The 24,414-nt window shown below is 41.6% G+C and overlaps 1 protein-coding gene across 3 annotated transcripts in view; it reads left to right on the top strand.

The window, feature by feature from the left end:
• TTC28 (tetratricopeptide repeat domain 28) overlaps positions 1-11,459 on the top strand; it is a 548,651-nt gene extending 537,192 nt beyond the window's left edge. For all 3 annotated transcript variants that reach the window (XM_075569008.1, XM_075569007.1, XM_075569009.1), the window contains 2 exons: positions 1,175-1,282; positions 4,402-11,459. In XM_075569008.1, the coding sequence (XP_075425123.1) occupies positions 1,175-1,282; positions 4,402-5,990 (1,697 nt within the window). In that variant the 3' untranslated portion in view covers positions 5,991-11,459. The remainder of the gene's footprint in view (positions 1-1,174; positions 1,283-4,401) is intronic.
• Positions 11,460-24,414: the final 12,955 nt, after the last annotated feature.

Here is a 24,414-nt window from a genome sequence, read left to right as displayed (position 1 = left end):
AACATCTAGATTCAGGTTCATATTTAAGTCAACTGACCCGTAACCAATTAATTCACTTTAGACAGGTGATTTATTTACTAGCAGCAGAACTACTTCTTGTAATTCACAGGATGTATTAACCAGTGGTTGAAGTGGCTTAATAAAAGCAGCAGTACTGTAAAGGAAAGGGGAATTATACGTTTGTTCATAAGCAGCGTATTTTTACGCTGGGTGTGAAGAAAAAAACAAAAAGAAATTCTACTCTTTGACCATTGGACATGACATCTATTTAAAGTTTTACCTCAGATTCCAGGGAAACAGTTAAAACGTAGGAAATTTTACACATTTGTCACCTTTAATTATTATTATTGTTGATTTGACTATCGCCAACATATTCCTCAGGGCGGTACAAAGGGGATGCAGAGTAATGTGTATTAAATAAACAGAATGACATAGCAAAATACTGCTGCTTGAAGACAAGGTTGTTTGATTATTTCTTAAAATACAAAATTGGCTTCCTGCTTCTAGATTTATGATAAAACATCAATGGTTTCATAGCCTTACCACATACATAGTGTTCACACCAAGAAGTTCTGTACGTACTGTACAGAAAGTATTATTATTTACAGATGTAACCACACTCATTGTCTCCGACCCCGGGGCAAACTGCCAGAATGCTGCTTGGGGTCCGATCTAGAAGAGTTTTGCTTTTCCAGTTGTGTCTCCAGAGACATTGAATCTGGCTACTTCTGTGTCAAGTTGAAACACTAACCGCAGCACGGTACAATGGGTGAACAGAATGAAATCAATGACAAACAGAATGACATGCCAAATAAGGACAGACGAGCGTAGGCAGATACAAAAGGCAATGGGGACCCTGCTGGTGGGAGTTTACAATCTAGTGAACACAGATGTAGCAAGACTCACAATGTGGCGCCGCCCTCGAGGACGCAAAAGTCTGTGGTGCTGGGGACAATGCCTTCTGCGATCGCACTGCATGGGGTCCATGTTACAGAATAGGACCTCCCGCAGCCTTAATCCCACGGTGCTGTGACCACCGTGGTTCGCGTGGCCCGCCAGTGGCAGCGGCACTGGGACAGCTTAGCTACATCTGTACATTTTACCGTACGTTGGTGTTTGTATATAACGTCTATGCAGAAACGCATCCTTATTCTTGTACTTTCTGTTCATTTAGGCTTTGACCTGTGTGAAGTCGGCCAGGAGGAGGTGATACTGAAAACTGGTAAACAAGCCAACAAACGGACGATGCAGTTTGCCCTTCAGTCACTCTTAGCTCTCTTTGGTATGTCTTTACTCTATAAATCAGTATGTACTGGCGTCTGCACATTACTCACCAGTTAGTAGATTTCAGGCTCCTAATGTACAAGCATAGAGCAGACTATAGAATCTACACAGTTACTTTAGAAACATCGCAGAGCAACACTCTATCTAGTGTTCATGTATATTGTTTCATGTATATTTATCCTATAACAGCGGTGCGCAAATTATGGGGGCGGGAGATTTGTCTGGAGGGGCGCGGGCGGTTGCAGAGGTCCCGCACTCCTCCCCAAGGCATTTAAATTAATGTCGGGGGATCGCGTGAGGCCTCTGCAACACTAAAACTTACTGGGATTCAGACGCGTCTCCATGGCAACGCTGCGTCAAAAGACGCCGCGGGTCATGTGACGTCACCGGCTTAAAATGACACCATGGGCCACGTGACCCCGAAGCGTCATTTGACGCTGCTGCCAGGTAGGAGAGGGGGCGCGAGACCGGGGGATGCAGCATCAAAAGTTTGCGCTCCCCTGTCCTACAACATAACTCAAGCAAGATACATTGAACGTTGTCTATAAATAAACATTCCCGTTTTAGGTTTTAACTGAAAAACCCCTCCGACTGATTATCTTGCACTTTTGGTTAAATCCGATAAACACCTGAAATAAAGTATCCTTTCCTATTAAATTCCACCTCTTGTTGCATCCCCTCCACAGGGAGGCGACAGAGGGGTTAGGAGGAGTATGGACACTAAGGAAAAAAGTGACCCGAGTAATCGATAAATTCAATGCATATCCATTTTTTTTTCATTGATAAGACACTATAAACACAGATTTGTTTTATAAAATGCAAACCCCGGAAAGCCCCCAAAAAATAAACAGATTCTAAACACCGAAAACCGAAATCCCCATCTTTAAATGCAGTATTGTCTCATGCAAAATTAAGCAAGCCGATTGTTGATATTATGCAGCACTAATTATATATATATATATATATATATATATATATATATATATATATATATATATATTTTATTTTTTTTACGTACGAAAACACTTGTTGATTATAATTGCGGGTGAAGATACAAATATTTTATTTTGAAAGTGGCAATTCATGGTTTTATTTTTGTACATTTGTTTGAAGCAGAGGATCTCCGGAGCTGAACTACATTAATTTCAACTCCGGGGACCCCTACTTCCGGAGATACTTACCTCCATAGGGGCTGCCGGTAACTGCTCCGCTCGGCTAGCAGGATTCACTTTATGGAACAGTTTCAAAGCTCCTGCGACCTGCTGGCCAATAGGAAGAAGTGACATCAGCCAGTGCGGCTTCCTATTGGCCCGCGTGATGCGGGAGATTTGAACTTTATAAACCCCAGCCATCTCAGCCGGAGCTTCTACTGGCGCCCCCTATGGAGGGTAAGTATCTCCGGAAGCAGGGGAACCCCAAAGCTGAAATGAATAGGGTTCAGCTCCGAAGAGGGATTAGCACTTTTAATTACTAGAAGGAACGCAATATAATTATTTTGGTTTCTATTCTCCATCTCGATCTACAGTAGCTGTAGAGATCGAGAAGGAGACTGTGATATTCTGCATGGTTTTTCTGTTATAGCAAGTTCGTGTGAAGTGGCATCATGCTTTCTTTCTATCACATTACATGGCAAATACATTGGGCCTTTTTTATAGGGCTGTCTTCAGAATCATATTATGCAGAGATAGAATCATATTAAAATACCGTATTTCCTCGATTCTCAGATGCCATTGATTGTAAGACTCAACATTAATTTAATAACAATTTCCGGGGGGATTGAAAGAAACACTACATTAAATGTACAGTAAAAATGTTTTTACTTACTTTCAATACTGCATCATAGTGACGTCTTTTTGATGGCATTTTAAGTGACAATTAGGGATCCCTTCTATGCACATGATCTGGCAACTTATATGAAGGCATCTTCAGCCTGTCATAGGGCAACAGCAACCTCCTGCTCAGCACTACGGACAGCGCGCTGGGGTTGGCAGCATCGCGTTTTAGGAACGTCATTCCACAACGTAGGAGATCACGTGATCCTCAGTTGACTCGCAATAGCGGCCATATTGGTACAGGAATCATGCCCGTTTTTCATTGACATCGATTGTAAGACGCATCCCGATTTCACAAATGGTAAAATGTGACAAAAAAAAGTGCTTCTTAGAATTGAGGAAATACGGTATTTCTTGAAATATATGTGTGCATACATTTGTAGATTTTCTAGTAGCTGTGAGGTAGATGTAAATATCAATTCTATAATATACCAAAAAAAAAAAACGTGTGTACATATATATATATATAACCAGGCAATAGGTGACACGTTGTGTGCTCATTTGCATGTCATTTCCCAGAATCCCTTGCTGCTGGTGATAATGGGGAAAGGCGGGGTTGCAGACCTGCCTAAGACATGCAGATGAGCATACAGTTGTATTTACATTTGTATATATATATATATATATATACATATATATATATATATATATATATACACATATACACACATATAAATAAACATATATATACACACATATATATATATATATATACATACATATATACACACACACACACACACACACACACACACACACACACACACACACACACACACATTTTTGTTTAAATCTGACACTAAAAGGAAATAAAGATTTCTGTGATGCTTAAAGAATTACACAGATAGGGATTTGATCGTTTATTTAACTCTGTAGCTCAGAGTTCCTGTAGAGTTTTACAGTAGGTTGCAAATGTCATTAGCATTACAATGGTTAATCATAGAAAGAATAGCTTTTTAATTTATAGCTATTGGCCATTTTTTATCTTACCTTAAGAAACATCGATGCTGTTTAGCGAGAGCAAACAAAGGAAACAATTGTGATTCCCAAATGCTACAATGCTTTTTTTTAAAGAACATAAAACTAACAGTAAAGATGTTTGCATGAAGCTTGCCATCTTTCAAGCGGACACTTAATTATCACAGAATTAAAATATTCTATTTTTGCCATTTTAAGTTATACTTTAAAATTGGTGAAGAAAAATAATGAACTGTATTTTGCTTGTATTATTAAATACTGTATCAAAATATTTTGTTGAATGTTTTTTCTTTTTGTTGTTGTTTAGACTCTACAGAGCTTCCAAAACGCCTTAGTCTTGACAGTTCTTCATCACTTGAATCACTGGCATCTGCTCAGTCCATCTCCAACCCAATGCCCCAAGGGTATCACGGTCATCCGTTCTCACCCACTTGCCCAGATGGCATGGCTTCAGATGCCATCTCTGTCTACAGTCTGAGCTCAATTGCTTCATCAATGAGTTTTGTTTCAAAAGCAGAGTGTGTAGCAGAAGGAGAACACAAGGTGCGTCAGGACCATGACAGACCAAAAAATGTGTATCCGCTTAGACCATCGACAGGTAGAACCCAGTCTTCCCCACAGACCAACATTTCATTCAGCAAGGAGGATCAGGAAGAATATGAAGGATTTTCTATAATAAGCAACGAGTCGCTGGCGTCCTACACGGAAAACATCGTTTCTAACCTCCAACAGGATAATATGCTTGAAGAAATCAAAGTGACCGTCAATGCTAAAGGTAGCATAAGCACGCCAAATTCTCCCGTTAAAATGGCTCTAGTTCCAAGTCTGAATTCACCTTTTCAAAAAATTGCAAAACTTACAAGTTCAGATACTGGAGAATCAGATCAGTCTAGCACAGAAACTGATAGTACAGTGAAATCTCAAGAAGAAAACAACCCAAAGCTTAATCCGGAAGAGCTGGCTCACAAAATATTGGAGGAGACTCAAAGCCATCTGATTGCAGTTGAACGTCTTCAGAGAAGCGGCAGTTTGGTTAATAAGACACATAATTCATCTGATGGTGCTTCATCTCCAAACGGTAGCTCGGCGTTCAGGTCCTCTGAAACAAGTGCTTTTAGTAGACCTGTTCAGAAAGGGGTGCCCTCCCCAGTTAATGTAAAACCAAAGCCTCCAACAAGGAGCTCTTCTCTTCAGAAGGTGAGCTCAGGATATAATAGCCCAGCAAACTCAGAAACATCATTAAAGGAAGGGGCAAGTCTTCACAGTGGCCAACCTTCTCCAAGTTCCGACTCGCCTCACTTCAAACTGAAATACCCCAGCTCTCCTTACAGCGCTCATATTTCCAGATCTCCACGGAACATGTCTCCAAGCTCAGGGCACCAATCTCCAGCAGGAAGCACCTCATCTCCAGCTCTGTCATACTCCTCTGCCGGATCTGCTCGATCCAGCCCCGCCGATGCTCCGGACATTGATAAATTGAAACGTGCCGCCATCGATGAAAAGGTCAAAGCTATTCATAATTTGAAGATGTTTTGGACCAGTACACCACAGCATACTTCAGGTCCCATGAAAATATTACGAGGATCTCCGGGAACAATGACTTCAAAGAAAGATGTTCTCAGTTTGTTGAACCTGTCTCCACGACATAGCAAGAAAGAAGCAGCTGCAGATAACCTTGAACTGAAAGAATTATCTGTTCAACAGCAGAATGTTGACGCTGCACAGCAAAATCCTCCAAACGGACATAAACACTCAGAAAACATTAATGCAGCAAATGCAACTCAGTCAGCACCATCTAATAATATGCCCGGAACAATACGCAACTTAAAACTCACATCTGGAAATGGATACAAGTTCCTTTCACCAGGAAGATTTTTTCCGTCTTCGAAATGTTAAAATGTCTTTTATACGGATTTTAAGCCTGTATTGCCATTTGTATTTTGTTCATGTCCAATTGCCTTCAATTCATTAAGTAAAAATACTAAAATATTCCATGTGAAGCAGTGGTCATAATGGGAAAGATCTTTAAAAAAAAAAGATTTTGGCAACTCACCAAGCAGTATTTGGGATGGGAACGTACCAAATGATATCACATCTACATTAGTAAGGATGTACTGCATATTATAAGAACAGTACAATACAGAGATATACACCACAGTAGACAGTATTAGTTGCAGAATGTGAGATATCAGTTATGCAAACTCAGCTCTAAACAAAATGAATTTAAAAGAATTGTGACTGTTTTGATGTCATACCAAAACATACAACAGTACGTTCATTAATTGCTGAGATCCAAAAACATTCAAAAGCAAACAGCTATTATCTGAGTGTTATGATATCTGAGGTTTTCATGCATTGAGGGTTAGAACTGGTTTGCTCCTGCATACATTTTTTAAGGCATGGTATAATTGATATGAAACTTAGACGTTAAAGCGATGAAGAACGAATGCTATTTTGACTAGTCTTGGGCTATTTCTTCTTAATGAGAATTGGTCATTTGACTGTAAAAGTTGTTACTTACTATTTATGTAGCAGTAAACAAAAGAATCCCCAACGCACATCCAATATGACAAATTATTTAGTTAATTTCAATATGTGTTTTCTTCTCATAAGTATAGGTAATTTAGTTCAATCTTTTGGCCAAAACATATAAAGCCTGCAGCCACATAAAGGTACTGTAGCCCCTATCAGCAGGTCCTAGGTTTTGAGCTTACTATGTTTGTGTACTATATGTATACTTAATATTGATGTACTTTCTCACATTGTAGAAACAAGCACATGATTTCTTATGCCATTTTGATGCACAAACTGACCCGAGACAACGCTGGCACAATCTATTTCCTTTTAGCAGCTGCTGTACTTTTTGACGCTACCAAAGACATCCATGAAAGTTTTTATGCTAACATTACAAGTCAGATTCAATCAGGAAAATTCAACATTGGAAAAAGCTGATTTTACTAGTGATTTATAGGGGAAAGGGTACTATTACCTTGTGTTCCTTACACCTTTACAAATTGAAATAGCCACACACGTTATGTAGTGAGGGTTATCATCTTACCATGTTTTTGCATGGCCTCCATTGAGGGGAAAAAAAAAGTATATGCATTACAAAAACCTAAGAACAATGTGTAGCCAGTATTATAGTATACCAACGCCAAGTGTTGCATCTGTGATTTCAAAAGCTCTCACCTCTGCATTGTTATTACAAATGCTAGTTATATATATATATATATTATAGATTACTGTGAAGAACAGAAAAAGAAATTAATCATGCAATGAGCAAAGATGATGTATTTGAAAATAGCCAGTCATTGTGTTAAACAGCAGTTCATAAGTCACATTGGTTGTGAGACTATGATCCAAATCATACTTTAGCATACTTAAATATAATTAATTTAAATGAATTATATAATGACATTGATTGCGTAGAAATATGTCTTTGTCTCCATAGAGTTCACTTATGACCTTATAATTATTGGTATTTTACTACCGCAGAAGATATAATCAGACTAGATAATCATTATTCTATGTATATTACAGACAACACTCCATTGCTTGGAAGCAAAACAGCTTACACATTATAATAATGAATACTATATTTATCGTTTTGTTTCACCTGTGTTAGGAACTTTAATTCCAAGTGCCATTTTAAGGAAAGCCAGGATATATTTCTTAAGATTCAGCTATGGAAAACCAAAGTATTTTCTTTTGTTATATATATACACACGTTAAGCCAACAATGACGAATGCTCAAAAAATGAGACGATTTGGGCCGACACAAAGGTTTAATCAAGACTGATGTCAAAATAACTCAAATCATTGTCGATCTGTACCTGGGATAAGTTAGTATTTGTCAGATATGCAAATGGGTGTCGTTTCTTAATGGTTATGTACAGCAAATTAATAACCAGAAAGTTATAAATATATTTAACACTTGTGTTCTTTTGCATATGTAAGCAGGAATTGAAACATAACCACTATTGTAACATTATTATGACCAGTCATTTATTACTGACCCTTAGGGAAAGTAAATACTTTTGATATAATTTCTGGACAAAATGCTGTAGGTTTGCTGAATAATCCTTGTATTATTCATACCTAGACCCTATTAGAATAATAGGGAATAATAGGGTCTAGGTACGAAGGAAAACAAGAGTTTTTTTTCTGTTTGTGGCTGCATCAAAACATGAGAAATCAAGTTTGGTGCCGTATGCTTTATGCCGTGGGAAGTCACATAGTCGACCGAGATCCAGATCTGGACCACCAAGACCCATTGACTGGACCACCCGTTCCTGGGTGTGCCGAGCGTCCCCAGCATGCTGCCGTCCTCCTTTCCTGGGGCTGCCCTTCCCGTGCCCTGTACATGTTGCTGCGCAGGAAGGAGAGCACCTCGTGAGAAGTGGAAGAGGCAGCGCTGGTCACGCGACGCAGGTCTCATTCATATATTACCTCCGATTCTTGGCCGGTTGCGTCAGGAAGGGGAGGCTGGGCCCAGGAGATGACTGTCTGACCGCGGCCCTGTCCAGCCTATTCATTAAACTATGATACAATCTGGCGTTCTCGCCGTTTTTTAATACAAGTTATATATGCAAAAATGTTGCAACTAAAAAAATTATTTTCCTGCAACTTTTGTTATAAAGATGGTCTGTTTGTGAGATCAGATTTGTCTCTCTGTCTCCTTCTGATTCTCTGTCCCATCATAACAAGGAGAGAGGGTTGAACCTTACAAAATGATCTCTGCTTATAATACCAACATTGGCTAACCTGCAATAATCTGATTGTGAGAAACTGTACATAATACCGCGCTCCTCCCTATATAAGTTTGCTGCTGGTAAAAAGATAGGCCTTACATATAGAAAAACAAAAAGAACGATTCCTGCTCCTACCAATTAGGCTAAAATAAAATCATCTCATGAAAAAGGGTAATTTTGTTAAACCCTTTGGCCAAAGCATTTATAAGCCTGCATGCCACGACAAGGCATAACCGTATGCAGGTACCTACACTTATTTTGTTTTAGGCTAATTGGTAGGAGCGCAGGAATCTTTCTTTTTGCTTTAATAATCTGATTGAGGCAGGACATATCTTGACACATTCCCATTCACTGATCTCACCTGTCTCGAGCAGGTAAAGTAGAATTGGCGATATTGTAATTTATCTATTCCTATGTCATACTTTATTGAATAGCATGTAAATGCTTCTTTTTGCGATTCCCTGATTTACATGCTAAATTAGCATATTGCGCAGATTTCAAAATGCTAAACGAAATGGCTATTTAGACACACTTTTTATATTGTTGTGGAGCTTCAAGTAATAATTAGGATGAGATGTCCCTTCACCGCTCAAAAACTGCATCCTTGTCCCCAAAACGTAGTTATGCTTCCAATATTACACAAATAAAATAAACCAAACACATAGACCCATGATAGCACCAAATGGTGCTATTTCCTAAGGTGTTTTTCGGTGACAGAAATGGTCTGATGGGATAGCACCGCTTAGTAAAAATGGCCCATAACATTATGCATCATATCACTGTATCAACACTTAGTCATTTTTTGAACTGGAAAAGAACATAATGGTTAAACTTGGGTTTTATGAGTTAAAAGTAGCTTTGGGGGGAGACATTGTGTATGTGTATCTTTATTTATTTATTTAGCGCCATCCAGGTGCGTCACAGCGGTAATACACGGGACATAATAATATAACACATGATGGGAACAAGCGCTTCAGACATAAAAGTACACTGGCGACACACTTTATTCGAGCTTGGCTAGTCCCACGAATTCGGGTATACCCGGGTGTATTGAGGTTTGTGACTGTTTTCTGCCCGAGTGCATTGAGTTATTTTCCAAGCAGGGATTGAAGCATTTTATTCCCGCTGGCTGCAATACTGCACAGTATATATATATATACTGCATTACAATTCATGAATTTATGCCATCTGGTAGACACGCGAAGCATTGCAGCCTATTAAATCCTAATCATCATCATTTAACAGATCAGCCGCCCATCAGCCAGGCATGAACCCAGGCTGGGAAGGCAAATGCAACGGGGCTTGTTAGAGGTGAGGAGCGGCGCATTCCAGGTATCTGCCAGGTACATACTGGGTATTTGCTCGAATAAAGTGTGTCGGTGCAGTATCATTAGAATAAGGAGTCCATTCCCCGCAGAGCTTACAATCTAAGTGGTAAGTGGGGAGAACTTACAGAGACAGTAGGAGGGTGTTCTAGTACGTGGGGTTTGCACTTTATACTAGAGATGAGCGAGTTCAGTTTTTTGGAATCCGACAACACGAACCTCGAGAATCCACGGCCAATTTTGAGCTATGCTATTGACTACATTTTGCAGGCTCTCGGGTGCCATATCCCAAAAATCTGAACATGCTCAGCTCTACTTTATACTAATATGTGGTAGTAGCTAGTGTCACTATAATACGTAGGTGTGTGGCCAGAATCCTATTCTTTAGTGTGTTTCCGATGCATAGGACCTGCAACACTATATAAAGTTTAAAGCAGTTTATGCAGCTAAACAACATATTTTGTTGTACAGCTAAAGATCGATTCCCACCACAATAACTGTGTTGCAAACTCTTAAAAGTGTTCCAGCCATATGTTTAAAGTTCTACTGCTAATGTTTTTGTGTTTGGTTGGATTTCTGTATCACTACACTCCTAAATAACAAAGACCCTGCTTCCCTGAAATATTTTAGCCATTGATCCGTTTACAATATCAGTTTTGTAATTGTACTTTGTAGCTCAAAGCTTAACACTGCTGTTGTACCCCTATGCAAAACATATGAACCCCATTGAATAACTGGGTCTCCTGGTGGAATTATGTTCATGATGTAAGTGGAATCCAAGAATATGTAAATATTATCTTGTTAACAAAGCATGCATGTTTTGTGAACTGGACCCTTGAAATACATCTTGTGTTTGTGTACCAGTGGGGTTATAAAAAGAAATCTACAGTAGATGATCTTTACATTGTGTAAAAAGAATGTTTATTAATACAAAACAATAACTTTGCAAGATCTCTTTACCAATATGTTGCTCTGAAAAATCTCCCCCCGTCTCCTCGTGTCTGATCTACTTTGACTTATTTTGTAAATTAAACAAACCGTGTGTTTCTGGGCAGCAAACTTTTTTATATAATGAAATTGACCTTGTAAAAAGTATTTCATATTTTTTATTGAAACGGCAAAGGCATTTGGCCTTTTTCTTGGTGATTTAAGTGTTTATTAAAGCATGAAATCTCTATATATAATGTGTCATATACAAGATAAATTGCTTAAACATTGCTGAAGCCATAATTGTCTTTTCTACGGTGCTGCTGTTGCCCTGCCTGACAGTATGAAATAATTATCCAAATAAAGCAATTAGAAAATATGAACACATTATTATTATTATTATTATTACTACTACTTGAATTTGGGCATGTGCACCATGAAAAGCAAAAACATTTCAACTGATTGCAAAATACATATATTTTTTTGTATATTGGTGGATACTCATGGGCCTGCAGAGCTGGACCGTCTTTCTTTCAGCTCTGGGACTCCCCGGCTACTGAGATACTTAGCTTTGAAGGGAATGCTGGTGACTTCCTAGTTGTTTACATACCCGTATCATGCAAGCCATGAGGAATCCAAGACGAATGAAGTTGCCGCTTCCAATTGGTCGCCGTAATGCGGGACATTTACACGCCATCTTGTTTACCCTGGAAGGGATGCTACTGGTGGCACCTTCCCCCCGGTAAGTATCTATGGACCCAAGGGGTCCCCAGAGCTGTAATTAACCCGGTGCAGCTCCCGGGACCCTTGCATCCCACACATAAAGAAAAAACAAGAGGGGTTGGGGTAAAAACAAAACCAGCAGGAGTCCTGAGTAATATCTGTGCTTATTGGCAGACTCACTATCATATTTTAAATATACATATATATGACATTTCAATGGTACCATACAGAGAAAGCAGAACCTTACAAATATTTGTATTAAACTATCGCCCGTGAGGTATAGGTTATTGTAACAGGGCCTTAGCCCCTGTCTACTGTAAATAGGGCTCAAAATAGAAAGCCTGTATGTGGCTGATGAGTCCAGCATGGAGCTGGTTAATTGCAGCTACAGATAATTAGCCAGTCTCCACCTGGCTCATCAGTCAGGTAGAAAAGCCTCCAGCTTAATCTGCAGGAGATCTCTCTAGCACTATGGAGGTGTGTGCTGTCAGAGAGATCCCATGGAACCAGACCTATTCCAGGATGCAGCAGACCCTGGAACCCGCCAGAGGGTGCACCCCACGGACACCAACCCAGACTGAGGGAAAGAGACCCTGATAACGTGCTTCTTTAGACTTTGGGTCAGAGGCTCATAAGAGGCTTATCCTCCCAGCCCTGCAGATAGGGACTGGGAAATGTGAGTTAGCCCTTACAAAGGGATAATCCTGTTTTGTTTATTTTATATGCTGCCTTAAAGCTGTATTGTTTAAAGATATGGGCTAAATAAAAGCCAATGTTTATTTCCCCCAAATCTATGTCTCCCTGGTTATACCTCTGCACTAGTCTCCTACAGGTATATTTATACAAAGCAGAGAAAAGAGCAGAAATCTCTATAGCATCACAGACCATATTTGCTAAACAGTGCTATTCAATAAGACGGATGAAGAGCCCGAGTGAACAGGCTACGCAAAGTCCGCAAAGAAAACGGGAACCAGATCGGAATGCCAGCAAAAAAAAGTAGGTTTTATTATTGTACAGGGATCCTTCTCAACATAGCAAAATAAATCCTCTTACACGTTTCGAGCACACGTGTGAGCTTTATCAAAAAGTGCACAAGAATTCTGATCATATTTACCTTCTCTGAGCTCTCCCTCATTCTCCTTCTCTCCTAACTAACTATCTGTCTGGTTTTAACGTTTTTCTAAACCCATAGCTGAACATGTAGGAGGTTCTGATTGGTTGAGGAAGTATGCTCAAAGTAAATTATGTGTGTTTCTCTTTGAAGATGATGGGAAAACCTAGAAATTCCAGATCTATCAATAAATGTTTGGGCAGGTCAACATTACTGATTGGGAAAAATAGCTGCTGCTTCCCCCCCGAGGGTCTAAATGTTAATTCAGGAAAACAAGTTTTGCTGCGAAGTCCCTGATAATCAACAAGAGAAGATTTATTATAAGGGTGTGAAGTAAATAAACCTTTTGTTTGTCAATATCTCTCCTGGAATGTTTATCCAGGTGAGGATAGAGTATCTACTTCAAAAGACAGTTTATGAGTCCCGTATCAAAAGCATTCCTGTAAGCAATTCTCTTGGGTAACAGAAAGGTAGTAGCCGGAGGACTAGGCTACATAATCCCCTTGGTGAAAAACTCTCACGTCCATGCTGAGGAATACAGTAGATGCAACACCAATATACTGTACCAACAACCCTGAAATGAACATGATACAAATGCATTTACATAACATTACAATGCAACCAATATGTAATCACACGCAACTGGTACCTCCCTTTTTGGAGAACCCTGGGTACCGTATAGCTGAATTCACTTAGCTAGATCAGTAGTAATGCTCAAGGTCAGCCTTCTTTACTAGCCTGCCCTGACTGTCAGGCACTGTGACAGAGTGACCGCACCTCCTACCTGACTGAAACATACTCCACCCTGTCTAGATGATATTACGGCCCACTACCCATACCGTTACCAGATATTTAGCCCTATCCTCCCCACAGAGCATAGACCCTTTTGTACTACAGACCAGATAGTCTAGGATGGCGCCTTTACCCACTCATCCCTGTGTGCTTCAGCGCTCCTCATCAATGGTTCCGGGAGATATGGATAATCAAACCCCATTTTCTTGAAACACTGCACGAGTACCCTCTCTGTTCTGCTCCATTTCATTAAGTGATGCCCCACTGCTTACTGGGCAACACCCAATATAAAGACACTTCCCATAACGGCTTCTCAGGGCCCTCCACATGCTTGGGAGTATCATCTGCGGGAGACTCCCTAATGCACTTACGCATGGCCTCCGCTGCTTCCTCTGGTGGAAACAGACCCTCCTCCCACCAGCACTGTACCTTGTCGCTCTCCTCTAAAATAAAACGTGTCCTGTTTAAAGGAGACACGTACCACCTATACATCGGGTCCCACCATGGCAAGGCACCCACAATAGGTGTAACATGCAAGTCAGGCAATTTAACATCATCACTTCGGGGAGCTCCAGACATTACCGGTGACAAGGCACAAGCTGACAGGGGTTTACCGCTAGGATTCGGATCAACATGGTGTACGCTGGTGATGTGGGACGGGGCAGGCACATTAGAGCCCTTGGACCGGGGGACTATGGAGACCTCCCCATGCGGAGCAATTGTTCATAGTCCCTGCAGCGCTCAATTGGCCATGGCCCCAAGCAGTAAGATTCCTTGCCGCAGCAATGACTGCAGCCTCTCGTTGGGTCCTCTCTTCGTTTCTTCCCCTGCACTGCAGAAGAAAGGAGACAGCAGAGGACCGATCACACCAGGGAGAGACTAGTAGCCTGGGAGTCCATTCGGCCGGACAGCTCAACCCGCTCAACTCCCTCTGGTCGTGGAGATGGAATCAGCACCGTGGTGCCATAGGAGGCGGTAGTACCAGCCAGCACTAATTTGTTGAATCCCAGGGTTGTGAAGCGCCTCTCCGATACCAGAATATATGCAGTAGCGCGGGCCCGGGCCTCGCGCATTTCTTGGCTCCGCTGCAGATATTGGGTGGCCGCCGCCTGGAGTTGGGCCCAGCATGGATCGGGTCATGGATCTCTTGCTCTGGGCAGTTCTCGGCCTCAGGAATAGACAGGATGACCTCCAACTTGGGAGCATGGGAGGACCCGACCGACACCTCGGAGATGGCCGTGCTTTCGTCATCCAATGGATGGGAAACAGCATCTACTTTGGCGGGATCCTCCCTCGTGGAGCGGGTTGGTGGAGAGGGTGTGCGGAGTACCTCACAGTAAGAAGGTGGATCTTCTCCGCAGACCTCCTGCAGAGTGCTGGACGGCTCCATCGTTGCTCTGGGCGAGGCAGCAGAGGACAATGACCACAGCAGAGCAGCGGGTCAGTTTCTGAGGTCCTCGATTCACGCAGCAGGATCATAAAGGGTAGGTTCTCCCCACCCTACTCTGCATAGAGAGTCAACCCCAGAGTCTACTCACGCGCCAGCTTCCACACAGGCAACGGGGAAAGGTAGTTGCAGCTTCGGATGGAACAACTCATACACCAGTGCCATATACTGGGCTTGCGCATCGCCGGCGGATCCTTGAGCAAGCGCTAATAGTTTCTTTGCCAGGGTATATAGGCTTTTCAGCTCCGCTGTATTCATATTTGTGATAGGCAGCTCGGGCCCCATTAGTTTTGTCCGTAGCTAAGGAACTTGGCATGTCCCACAGATAGACAGCGATCGTAGCTCCTGTCCAGGGCAGTCACATAGAGGGAAAACCCCCAGTAGTAGGTTGTCATCATCTTGCTGGATCACTAGGACCCCTCCGGTTAGCTCATAGAGGGTTCCTATTTCGGTGTCCATTTTGATTTAAGCACTGGAGCAGCTTTGCACACATCTAGATGTCACAGAGTCCACGTGTGTCTGAGCTCCTTGCATCCGGCAGTCCCAGGCTAGTCACACCCTATCCCCTCCCCCTGGTGAACCCAGGTGTCCAATCAGGAGGGAGAAAAGAGGCGCGGTTGCAGAATTGCGTGCCAGTTCTGGAGGCTGAGCATAAAGATGGCTTGCAACTGATTGCACACTTTGCAAGCAGACACGCAGTCCCCATTTTGGCGGGAACCACCATTTTGTGACAGAACATTGACATGCAGTCCCTGTTTTAACCGGGACTCAACCATTTTGGGTAGTAAAAGGTCCAGTATGCAGCTCCCTTGTGGTGGCTGCATTGTGCATGGCTGCAGCTCCTCACACAGAGGTTCTGACACCCGCGGAGCTGGAGCCCCTCCTCAGATACCTACCCGCTCACATAGATTAGTATAATTGGGTGGGCAATAGTTTCCCATGGGGATGCATCAGGGAACTACCCCCACCTACTTCATATTGTAGTTGGATGGACAGCAATCTCCACGGAGACGCATCAGGGAACTGCCCCCACCTTCTTCTTGTAGCATAAGTGGTCTGTAGTCTCCCTTGGGTCGCATCAGGGAACTACCCCCACTCTTCTTCTTCAGTTAGATTACCGCACGGCAGCACCTTGCTATGAGGACTGCCATAGTATAGTGCAACTCGTCAAGCAGAGGGACCTAATTGCTCCCCCCCCCCTACGATACCTGCCAGCATATACAAAACATAGGGTAGTGCAGGGATGCATGGCGCAAGCCACAGTCCCCTGCACTCCCTAGAGTCTTAAAGCACAGTCCTTGCACACACACACTGCACAAGCATGTGTATGAATGAGGTATGAACATATGTCCGTATCTTGTTGCAAAAACCTGTCCTGATGCAGATCTCAGCAGCGCCTACATCTGTAGCACCTGTTCTCCCACCCTGAGTGAGATAATGCGGCTACCGTGTGTTCTGGTGTGGTGCTAGCACTCAGATAATGTCTAAGTAATCCAACTGAGTCTTTATTGATGCATAATCATATTCACAGAAGTCATAACTCCTGGAGCAACACTCCCTTTAGTGAAGGCCCTGTAGGCCCCATCCCAGCTCCCTTACCCCTGATGGTATACAGGGTAAGACATGCTCCCACTCCAGAGGGGGAGGGGAGAGAGCCCTGACTTCTGGGAGAGTGTCAGATATGTATCCCAAGGGAGTGGCTTGTAACCCTGCCCCATAACAGGGCAGGTCTGATACTGACAGGCAACACATTTGGTGCATGTGACCCAGCCAGTATCTTCCTAAGGATGACACTCAGGTTGTTACTTGGCCCGCCCCTGGATACAGTAGCAGTGCATCCAGGCTGCAATAAAAAGCTAGGCCTTGTGAAACAGCTTATCCCTCACAGAGCCTGTACTTAACAGGACTTATGCTGTTAGGGCCCAAACGAAAGGTAGTACCCAGAGGACCAGACTACACACATATCCTTTTAGCAAGAATACACGTTTACCTAGCACTATCACAATTAGGATCCATGCTCTAACTATTCCAAAGGCAGCTAACTACTTGTTGCCAAATCACTCAGCCACTTGCCCCCTCAACCTAATATTGGTGAAAACAGCCATGTAAAAGTACACATTTTGAAGCACAGGTATCTTTTCTGAGCCGTCTTTGAATTGGATACGAGTTGAGATAAAATGTCAACGTGCAATGAAAGGAATAAGCAAGACACTGAAATGATACCTGCGGAAAATAGAGATTGAGACAGTGCTCCACATACCCAAACCTCCCAGCGATATATTCATGGCAGACTTCAAAACATCCACGGTAACATATCTACGGTGGGGACATGCATCATGGGTTACAAATGAACATTCTGACATTGGCGCTAAGATCAGCAAGTTCATATGTCCTCACTTTGTATCAATGTGTAAAGGTGCGGTCAATCAACCTTGTTCCACGTGCATCAGTAAGCAACTCAGGGAGGGGTTCTTGGAGCAGTTATGGGATGAGTTTCTTACTGCCACCGAACGCAGCAGCATACCACCATTTTGTTTTACTTTTCTTTTATTGCTTTTGTTTTTAATCATTCAGGAGATACAGGCGTTTTAACTATTAAGTGACCGGGAGATTAAAATGGAGCGGAGCTCAGAGCAGTCTAAATGTTACTGTATCAGGATAACCTTGGAAGTTATTCATGAAGAAAATCATGTTTTTTTAACATGATTAACAGGACAGGCTAAGGGGGAAAGATACCAACATTATATGAGTTAAATATAAAGGGCCATGGTACTCCATAAGATAAATTCCAGCACAACTTAGTTACTATGGTACAAGTGTACATTATGCGGTGTAAGGTCTTTGAGCAGACAATATGTCTCACGGAGTAACACAGCTTAGTAAATATGTGCCGTTATGGTCCTTACTCTTGAATGGGGACATACGATGTCTTCCAGCCAGGACAGGGTCTTATGGAGAACTTCTACATATGGCCAAGGCCAGCTGGGAGTTTTGTGCGGCTCGGTGCAGTGGGGTTTTGGTGGGGGGCCCCTTCTCCAGAGTGGCATCTCCTGCTTTGCTCCATGGGATTCAGTGGTGTCATGGCGACGCATCATCACATGATTGCAGGAGGAGATGCCGGCTCCGGACAGAAGGGAAGAGGCACTTACAGAGACCCCCGCACTCTCCCCCAGCAATCAGTTTAAATGTTGTGGTGAAAAGTGCGGCTCTTGGTTCAGTGGCACTACCCTGTTCTCTGTGGATGTTTTGGATTTCATTTATTTGATCCATTTTTTGATCGTTATGTATGTGGTGTTCTTTATTTTTCACCACATTATATTTGTAATAGTTTGTTGATGTGTATGTGTATTTTAATATAAAAAATTGTGCACTAATTCCGGGTTTCTGGTTCTCTTTTCCATGCGCTCCTATTTTTGTGTTTATATGTGCTGAGTATGCCCCGCTGATCACGGGAGACTAGAAGCTGCAGGGGAGACTGGAATAGCCGTGGGAGAGCTCTCGGAGAGACAGCGCGCTCAAATAACCCCCCCTTTTTTTGCACTAATGGCACTGCCATCCAGCCGGCCCTGCCGATGAGTATATAGAGCTAAAGGTTACAGAAAGTAGTATACAGCAGCTTCTGCTGCAGACCAGAGTTTTTAAAGGTGACTTTCTTGAGCTCTGCATAAGCTATAAAAATATATTTGAACGAGTAGTGCAAGAGCTATGCAAAAGTACGGGCCATAGGGCAGAGGCCTGTTCAGTAAATATGGGCTGTAATCTTACAGGAAATATGGCGTTGTGTTAATAATTCTATTTATTTGCGCATACTTAGCATTACAACGTCAGCTACTTCAAGGCAGAAGCTGTTCTATAATTGCTCTGAAAAGGATTCTGGAGCCACACAATCTATTTCTGCACTGATGAGACTAAACAAAAACCATTGCAGAGGGGAAATAGATTTGTTTATGCTAACACCAAAAACGGAAGAAAAAAAACAGCAGCTCTTTCAAGTTTGTTGTAAACCACTTCAAGAATGAGAGGTTTTAACCACATTTAATAGCAGAAAATAAATATATTGAATTGTTTGCTATTTAAGGCCAACGAAGAAATTGTGATTGTACGGATATTTATTTTGTGAGGAATATTTAGACAGAATAATGTTTTTGTATTTAATTCATGTATTACACATCGGAAATATGTATCAATAAACAATAGTAGTCCATGCTTATAGCAAATGTCAAGCATTTGCACTGAGAGAATGACACATTTATTGCAAAAGTGAGTTCATTTAGCATTATTTTATGCAAGTGCCTTAAAGCTGCAGACCAAGCAATATCCTACATGTGTGTTTTTTTTTTAAATAAATCAGTTCTGTACTATGAGAAAATACGTGTAGCATTTAAAAAAAAAATCAGAATAACATTTTTAATGTATTATAATGTAACAAGAATTTTTTGTTTCTATAGCAACCATTTACAAAGTCACATCCCCTTCCTCTGAAACAGGCTCTGGCACACACCCCTTTATGAGCTCTGCCCTCTCTCTAGCAGTGCACCAATTGTATCTAGTGACTGCCTGATCACAGGATCTTCCCCACAGAACTTTGCACCTTTGTTCCTCTTCTGCTGCACTGACAGCCATTGAGTGAACCCCCGAGCTGAATCTTCACTGATCGATCACAGGAGAACTGATCGATCGGAAACTTAGCTAATTACTTATCATTGTGTGGATTGTATTGATGCACATATTTAAAAAAACAAAAAACGCCAGCTTGGACTACTGCTTTAATACATGGGGGACTATTCATAAAAATGATAACGGCCTTTCAATGGGATCATTAAAGGCTTATTGCATGTCCAACCTATGCAAAAAAGGCCCTTTTTACGCAATTTGTCTCTGGCTATGCAAATTACATATTGTGTGTATATATACGAGGCAGACTCGTTAAATGAAAAGTTCAGCGCGACCCGCGCACAACGATTATCCCCGGCCGCACCTGACAAAGGGGCACAGACCCCCAAAACGTCGTGCTACCTGTATCCTTCTGCATAATAAACAGAACAAGATGCTGAAGCAATAAGGGTGTTATTGTGCGTCGGGTCACGCAGAACTTTTATTGATCTAGGGAGAGGGAGCGGCTCAGTGAGTAAAGACACTGACTGGCACCGAGTTTGATGCAGGGGAACCTCGTTCAATTCCTGGTGTCGGTTCCTTGTGACCTTGGGCAAGTCACTTTATCTCCCTGTGCCTCAGGCACCAAAAACATAGATTGTAAGCTCTACGGGGCAGGGATCTGTGTCTGCAAAATGTCTCTGTAAAGTGCTACGTAAAACTAGCAGCGCTGTACAAGAACATGCTATTATTATTATTATTGATCTCTTCTCTACACAGACCCAGCCAGCACCACTTTCAATCCTGCCGTTGATTGACTCTAGGAGTCCACAGCTACCCCCATTACTGTACTCTGTGACTCGCTAAATTACATATTTAAGGGCAACCTGTTTGTCATCAATGGTTTAAGGACACAAATGGGAGTGTGCCAAAGAGAGCTGTCGCCCAATTGGTAAAAAAAATGTCTTTGTTTTGGGTGAAACTGGTTGGAATCCCAATTATGCCATTAGCTATTACAGGGCCTAGCAAGCCATAGCAGAATGCTGGCCTCTCTGGGAGTGACGTACTGTAGGAAGGTAATATCCCCTGTGCGTAAAAATAATGTTAATCTTTTCTTAGCTGTACATACTGTGCCTGTCAAAGTCTCTGTAGAGATCCGTGCTATGTAACTCTCAATGTATTATCATTTCCTGGTAAACCATGTTATAAATAAAATGAAAACAAATCTTAAGAATTATTGTGCTAATATTAACTAAATTTTGAGTAATACTAATGCAATCATGTCACATTTTCCCATACAACTGAATACTTTTTTTTTTAAATTAAAGGCACTAAAAACTGTTGTGTACAGTACATTGACAAAACCATTATACTCTAGCCTTTGATAATTACATCTTTATGTTTCACCTTCCTTTCACATAATTACATAATTATATAGTTACATAGTAAATGAGATTGAAAAAATACATATGTCCGTCAAGTTCAACCTATGCTAAATTTAGACAACAGATTCTCATTCTATATTTGTACAGCTCAACCCCCTTATAACGCTGTGCTTGGGGTCCAAAGAATCACATCGCGCTATAAGTGGATCGCGTTAGAAATAATGTACAATTGTATGCATTGTACAATAAAGTATTTAAGAAACCAATAATCGTGTTGTAAAGAATTCATAAATACGAAATTGGGAGCCACCCCTGCATCGCGTTATAAGCGGATTCGCGTTGTAACGGATCGCGTTATAATGGGGTTGAGCTGTACTTACAGTATATTGATCCAGAGGAAGGCAAACAGAAAACCCCAGTGACACATTATCCTATTATGTATCATAAGGGAAAAAATTAAATCCTTCCAGACTCTAGTAATGGCAATCATATTTCTCCCTGGATCAACATCCTTCAAATGTTTACTTATTTATTTACTTATTTGGATTATCCCTGTACCTAAATAGTTACCATAGCTGTGGCTTTAAGATTTTTCCACCGCTGCTCCGAAAACAGTAAGCTTCGCTACATTCGTTGCTACTCCTCATAAGTCAGACCTTCCCTCCCCTTTATTAATTTGGTGGGTCTTATGTGCCCTTTTTCCACTTCAATTGTGGTTTTTTACTGTTGCGGTGCACAAAACTGTGCTCCATATTCAAGGTGTGGTTTTACTAAGGATTTATACAGTGTCAAAATTATACTGTATTCGCTTCCAATAATACCTTTTTATATGCAAGATAATATCCTATTTGATTTGCAGCCACTGCCTGACATTGAGCACTATTACTAAGACTGCTGTCTATATGCACTCATAAAAGCCTTCTCTTTAAAGAGAACACCTAGATTTCCTCAGCATTCAAAACAAGAATACATGTTCACAGGGGTACAGCTATACTCCCAAAAACAGAACAGCAATGTGGCCAAAAAAGATAAGTATTTCATTGTCTACGCATACAAAAATCATAGAAAACCACATTGGAAAGTACAACAAATCAAGCAAACTGTAGTATTGCGTCCAATTGCGGCCACACCATCGCGCTCTGCCATGTGCGCAAGCGCTTGCACTAGATACACTGTCATAGGGGGACAGGTAATTATCATTGGCGCCCGTGAGCGTGATTGCGTTTACTATAATCCCAGCCTGAGCTGTACCTGTTGTGACAGAAACCAGGGGATGGTAATAAATTCCATATATAGGGCTCCCAGGATACTGAATAGTTTCTATCCTGTTTAGGCTGAAAAGTGCAGCCTCAGAATGCATGCACTCCATCCCACAGTTTGGTAAGTGCTGGAACTGAGGGATGAGGGATCCAGACCAGAGTTTGTCTGCTGCCTGATTTCTGTCACCTGTCCTGCTAGTTAGAAATCAGGTATTTAAGGCTGATTTCCTGGTTCCTTTTCCCTCTCCCCAAGAGCCTGGGGGCAGAAAGGCTGCTGGAAGCAGAGAGGGGAAATGCCTCTCCCCAAACAGGTTAAATCATTCTGTTCCTTTTTTCTAAAACTGCAAAGTTCCTTATTTTGTTGTTGGAAGCGGATAAGCCGCCCAACCCCAGTCAGGGAAAAACCTTAGTTAAGTTATTGCTCAGGTGAGCAGGGTTTCGTTTGCTTATGTATTATTTTGTATTCCATGTGGCAGTCTCAGTGCCTGGGACTGAATAAACCAGGCAGTAGCCTGTTTAAAGGAACAGCACATTACGCCTCGTCATTTAACCTACCCTAAAAGACCTTTGTTCTAACAGTCCCGGACAGACGGCGGAGCCCCAGGAGTAAGCCGTTTGTCACACTGTGTAATATAGCAGGCGGAAGGAGCTGGGGTGACATTTACATCTTGCTGAGTGGACACTGGTCATGCAGAGCAGTTGATCAAGTAAGGTATACTTACATGGACTCTGCATGAATCGCCCAGAGAGCGTCACTCACATACAGCATTACTGGGAAATCGTCCCTGTCTATCCCGAGGCACGTATACCTATGTGCTTAGAGAGGATCCAAAAAAAACGGAACATCACAGGGCAACTTTAATACCCTGAAAAGATTAACCTTATTGCTGAAACACCAGGGAATCTGTCTTTTATTTATCCCTATTATTTCTATGGAAAACTTGCAAAATATTCCACACAAATAAAGAATCAACTCCTTTGCCAAAAATCTCACAAATTCCCATTGTTTAAACTGGATAATATACCAAATTACATACATACATATACATACATACATACACATAAATACATACTTACATATATGGTGACACATTGTGTGCTCATTTGCATGTCATTTCCCAGAATCCCTTGCTGCAGTGGGAGCACTGTATTGTGGGGAAAATGGTGAAAGGCAGGGTTGCAGACCTGCCTAAGACATGTGCATGTGCTCACAAGTTTTCTTTTTGTTTGATATATATATATATTCAACAAAACCCCTCTTCTTTTTTTTTTTTTTAGAGGAATCCAGATATTCAACAACAAAGGGACACGTGAGAGTTTTTTCTTGCTATACATACTGATTGAGCTCAATCAAAGTTCAGGTGTAACACATTGTGAAAATTGTTTTAATAATTTGTATTTTAATAAATGTATTTTTTTTTAAATTGAAATGCTTTGTCATCCAGGACATCTGCCTAAAATGTGTTTTTGCTATTATACCTCTATGTAGCGACAAATATTAGTTCATGCGCCCGAGTATTCTCCTTTCTCCAAAAGTATAACGTCTACAGGGGGCTCATTTGCATGTCACTACCCAGAATCCTACTCTGCGGCTTAACCACTGCCTGACATGACAATAGCGTTAATGAAGCAGGTTTAAAGACATGTGGAAGACATGGAAATACATTCATAGAACACACAAGCTCATTTTATCTTCAACATTGTGCGTCACAGAATAAAATGCCCATTGCATTGCCAAGATCTTAATATGTTTCAAATACATTATAAACTTTGGGCTAATATAGATGTAGAATCAGATTGTGATGGAATGAAAAACAATAATCTGTCCGAAAAAAAGCAAAAAATGTGTTTTCTTGTATCGCCACAAGAGGGCAACATTGCCTAAACATACGGTGCGATGGAATTTATCCTTGGGCTTAAATGCTAGACAATGCATTCCATGGTGCAAACGTTTCTAGCAGCAGTATTAAACTCAAGTGCCCGGGCGCACGGGGAGAGGGAAAAGCA

Source organism: Ascaphus truei, chromosome 13, assembly GCF_040206685.1.
Source record: "Ascaphus truei isolate aAscTru1 chromosome 13, aAscTru1.hap1, whole genome shotgun sequence".
Taxonomy (NCBI): domain Eukaryota; kingdom Metazoa; phylum Chordata; class Amphibia; order Anura; family Ascaphidae; genus Ascaphus; species Ascaphus truei.
This window is presented reverse-complemented; position numbering and strand designations above follow the sequence as displayed.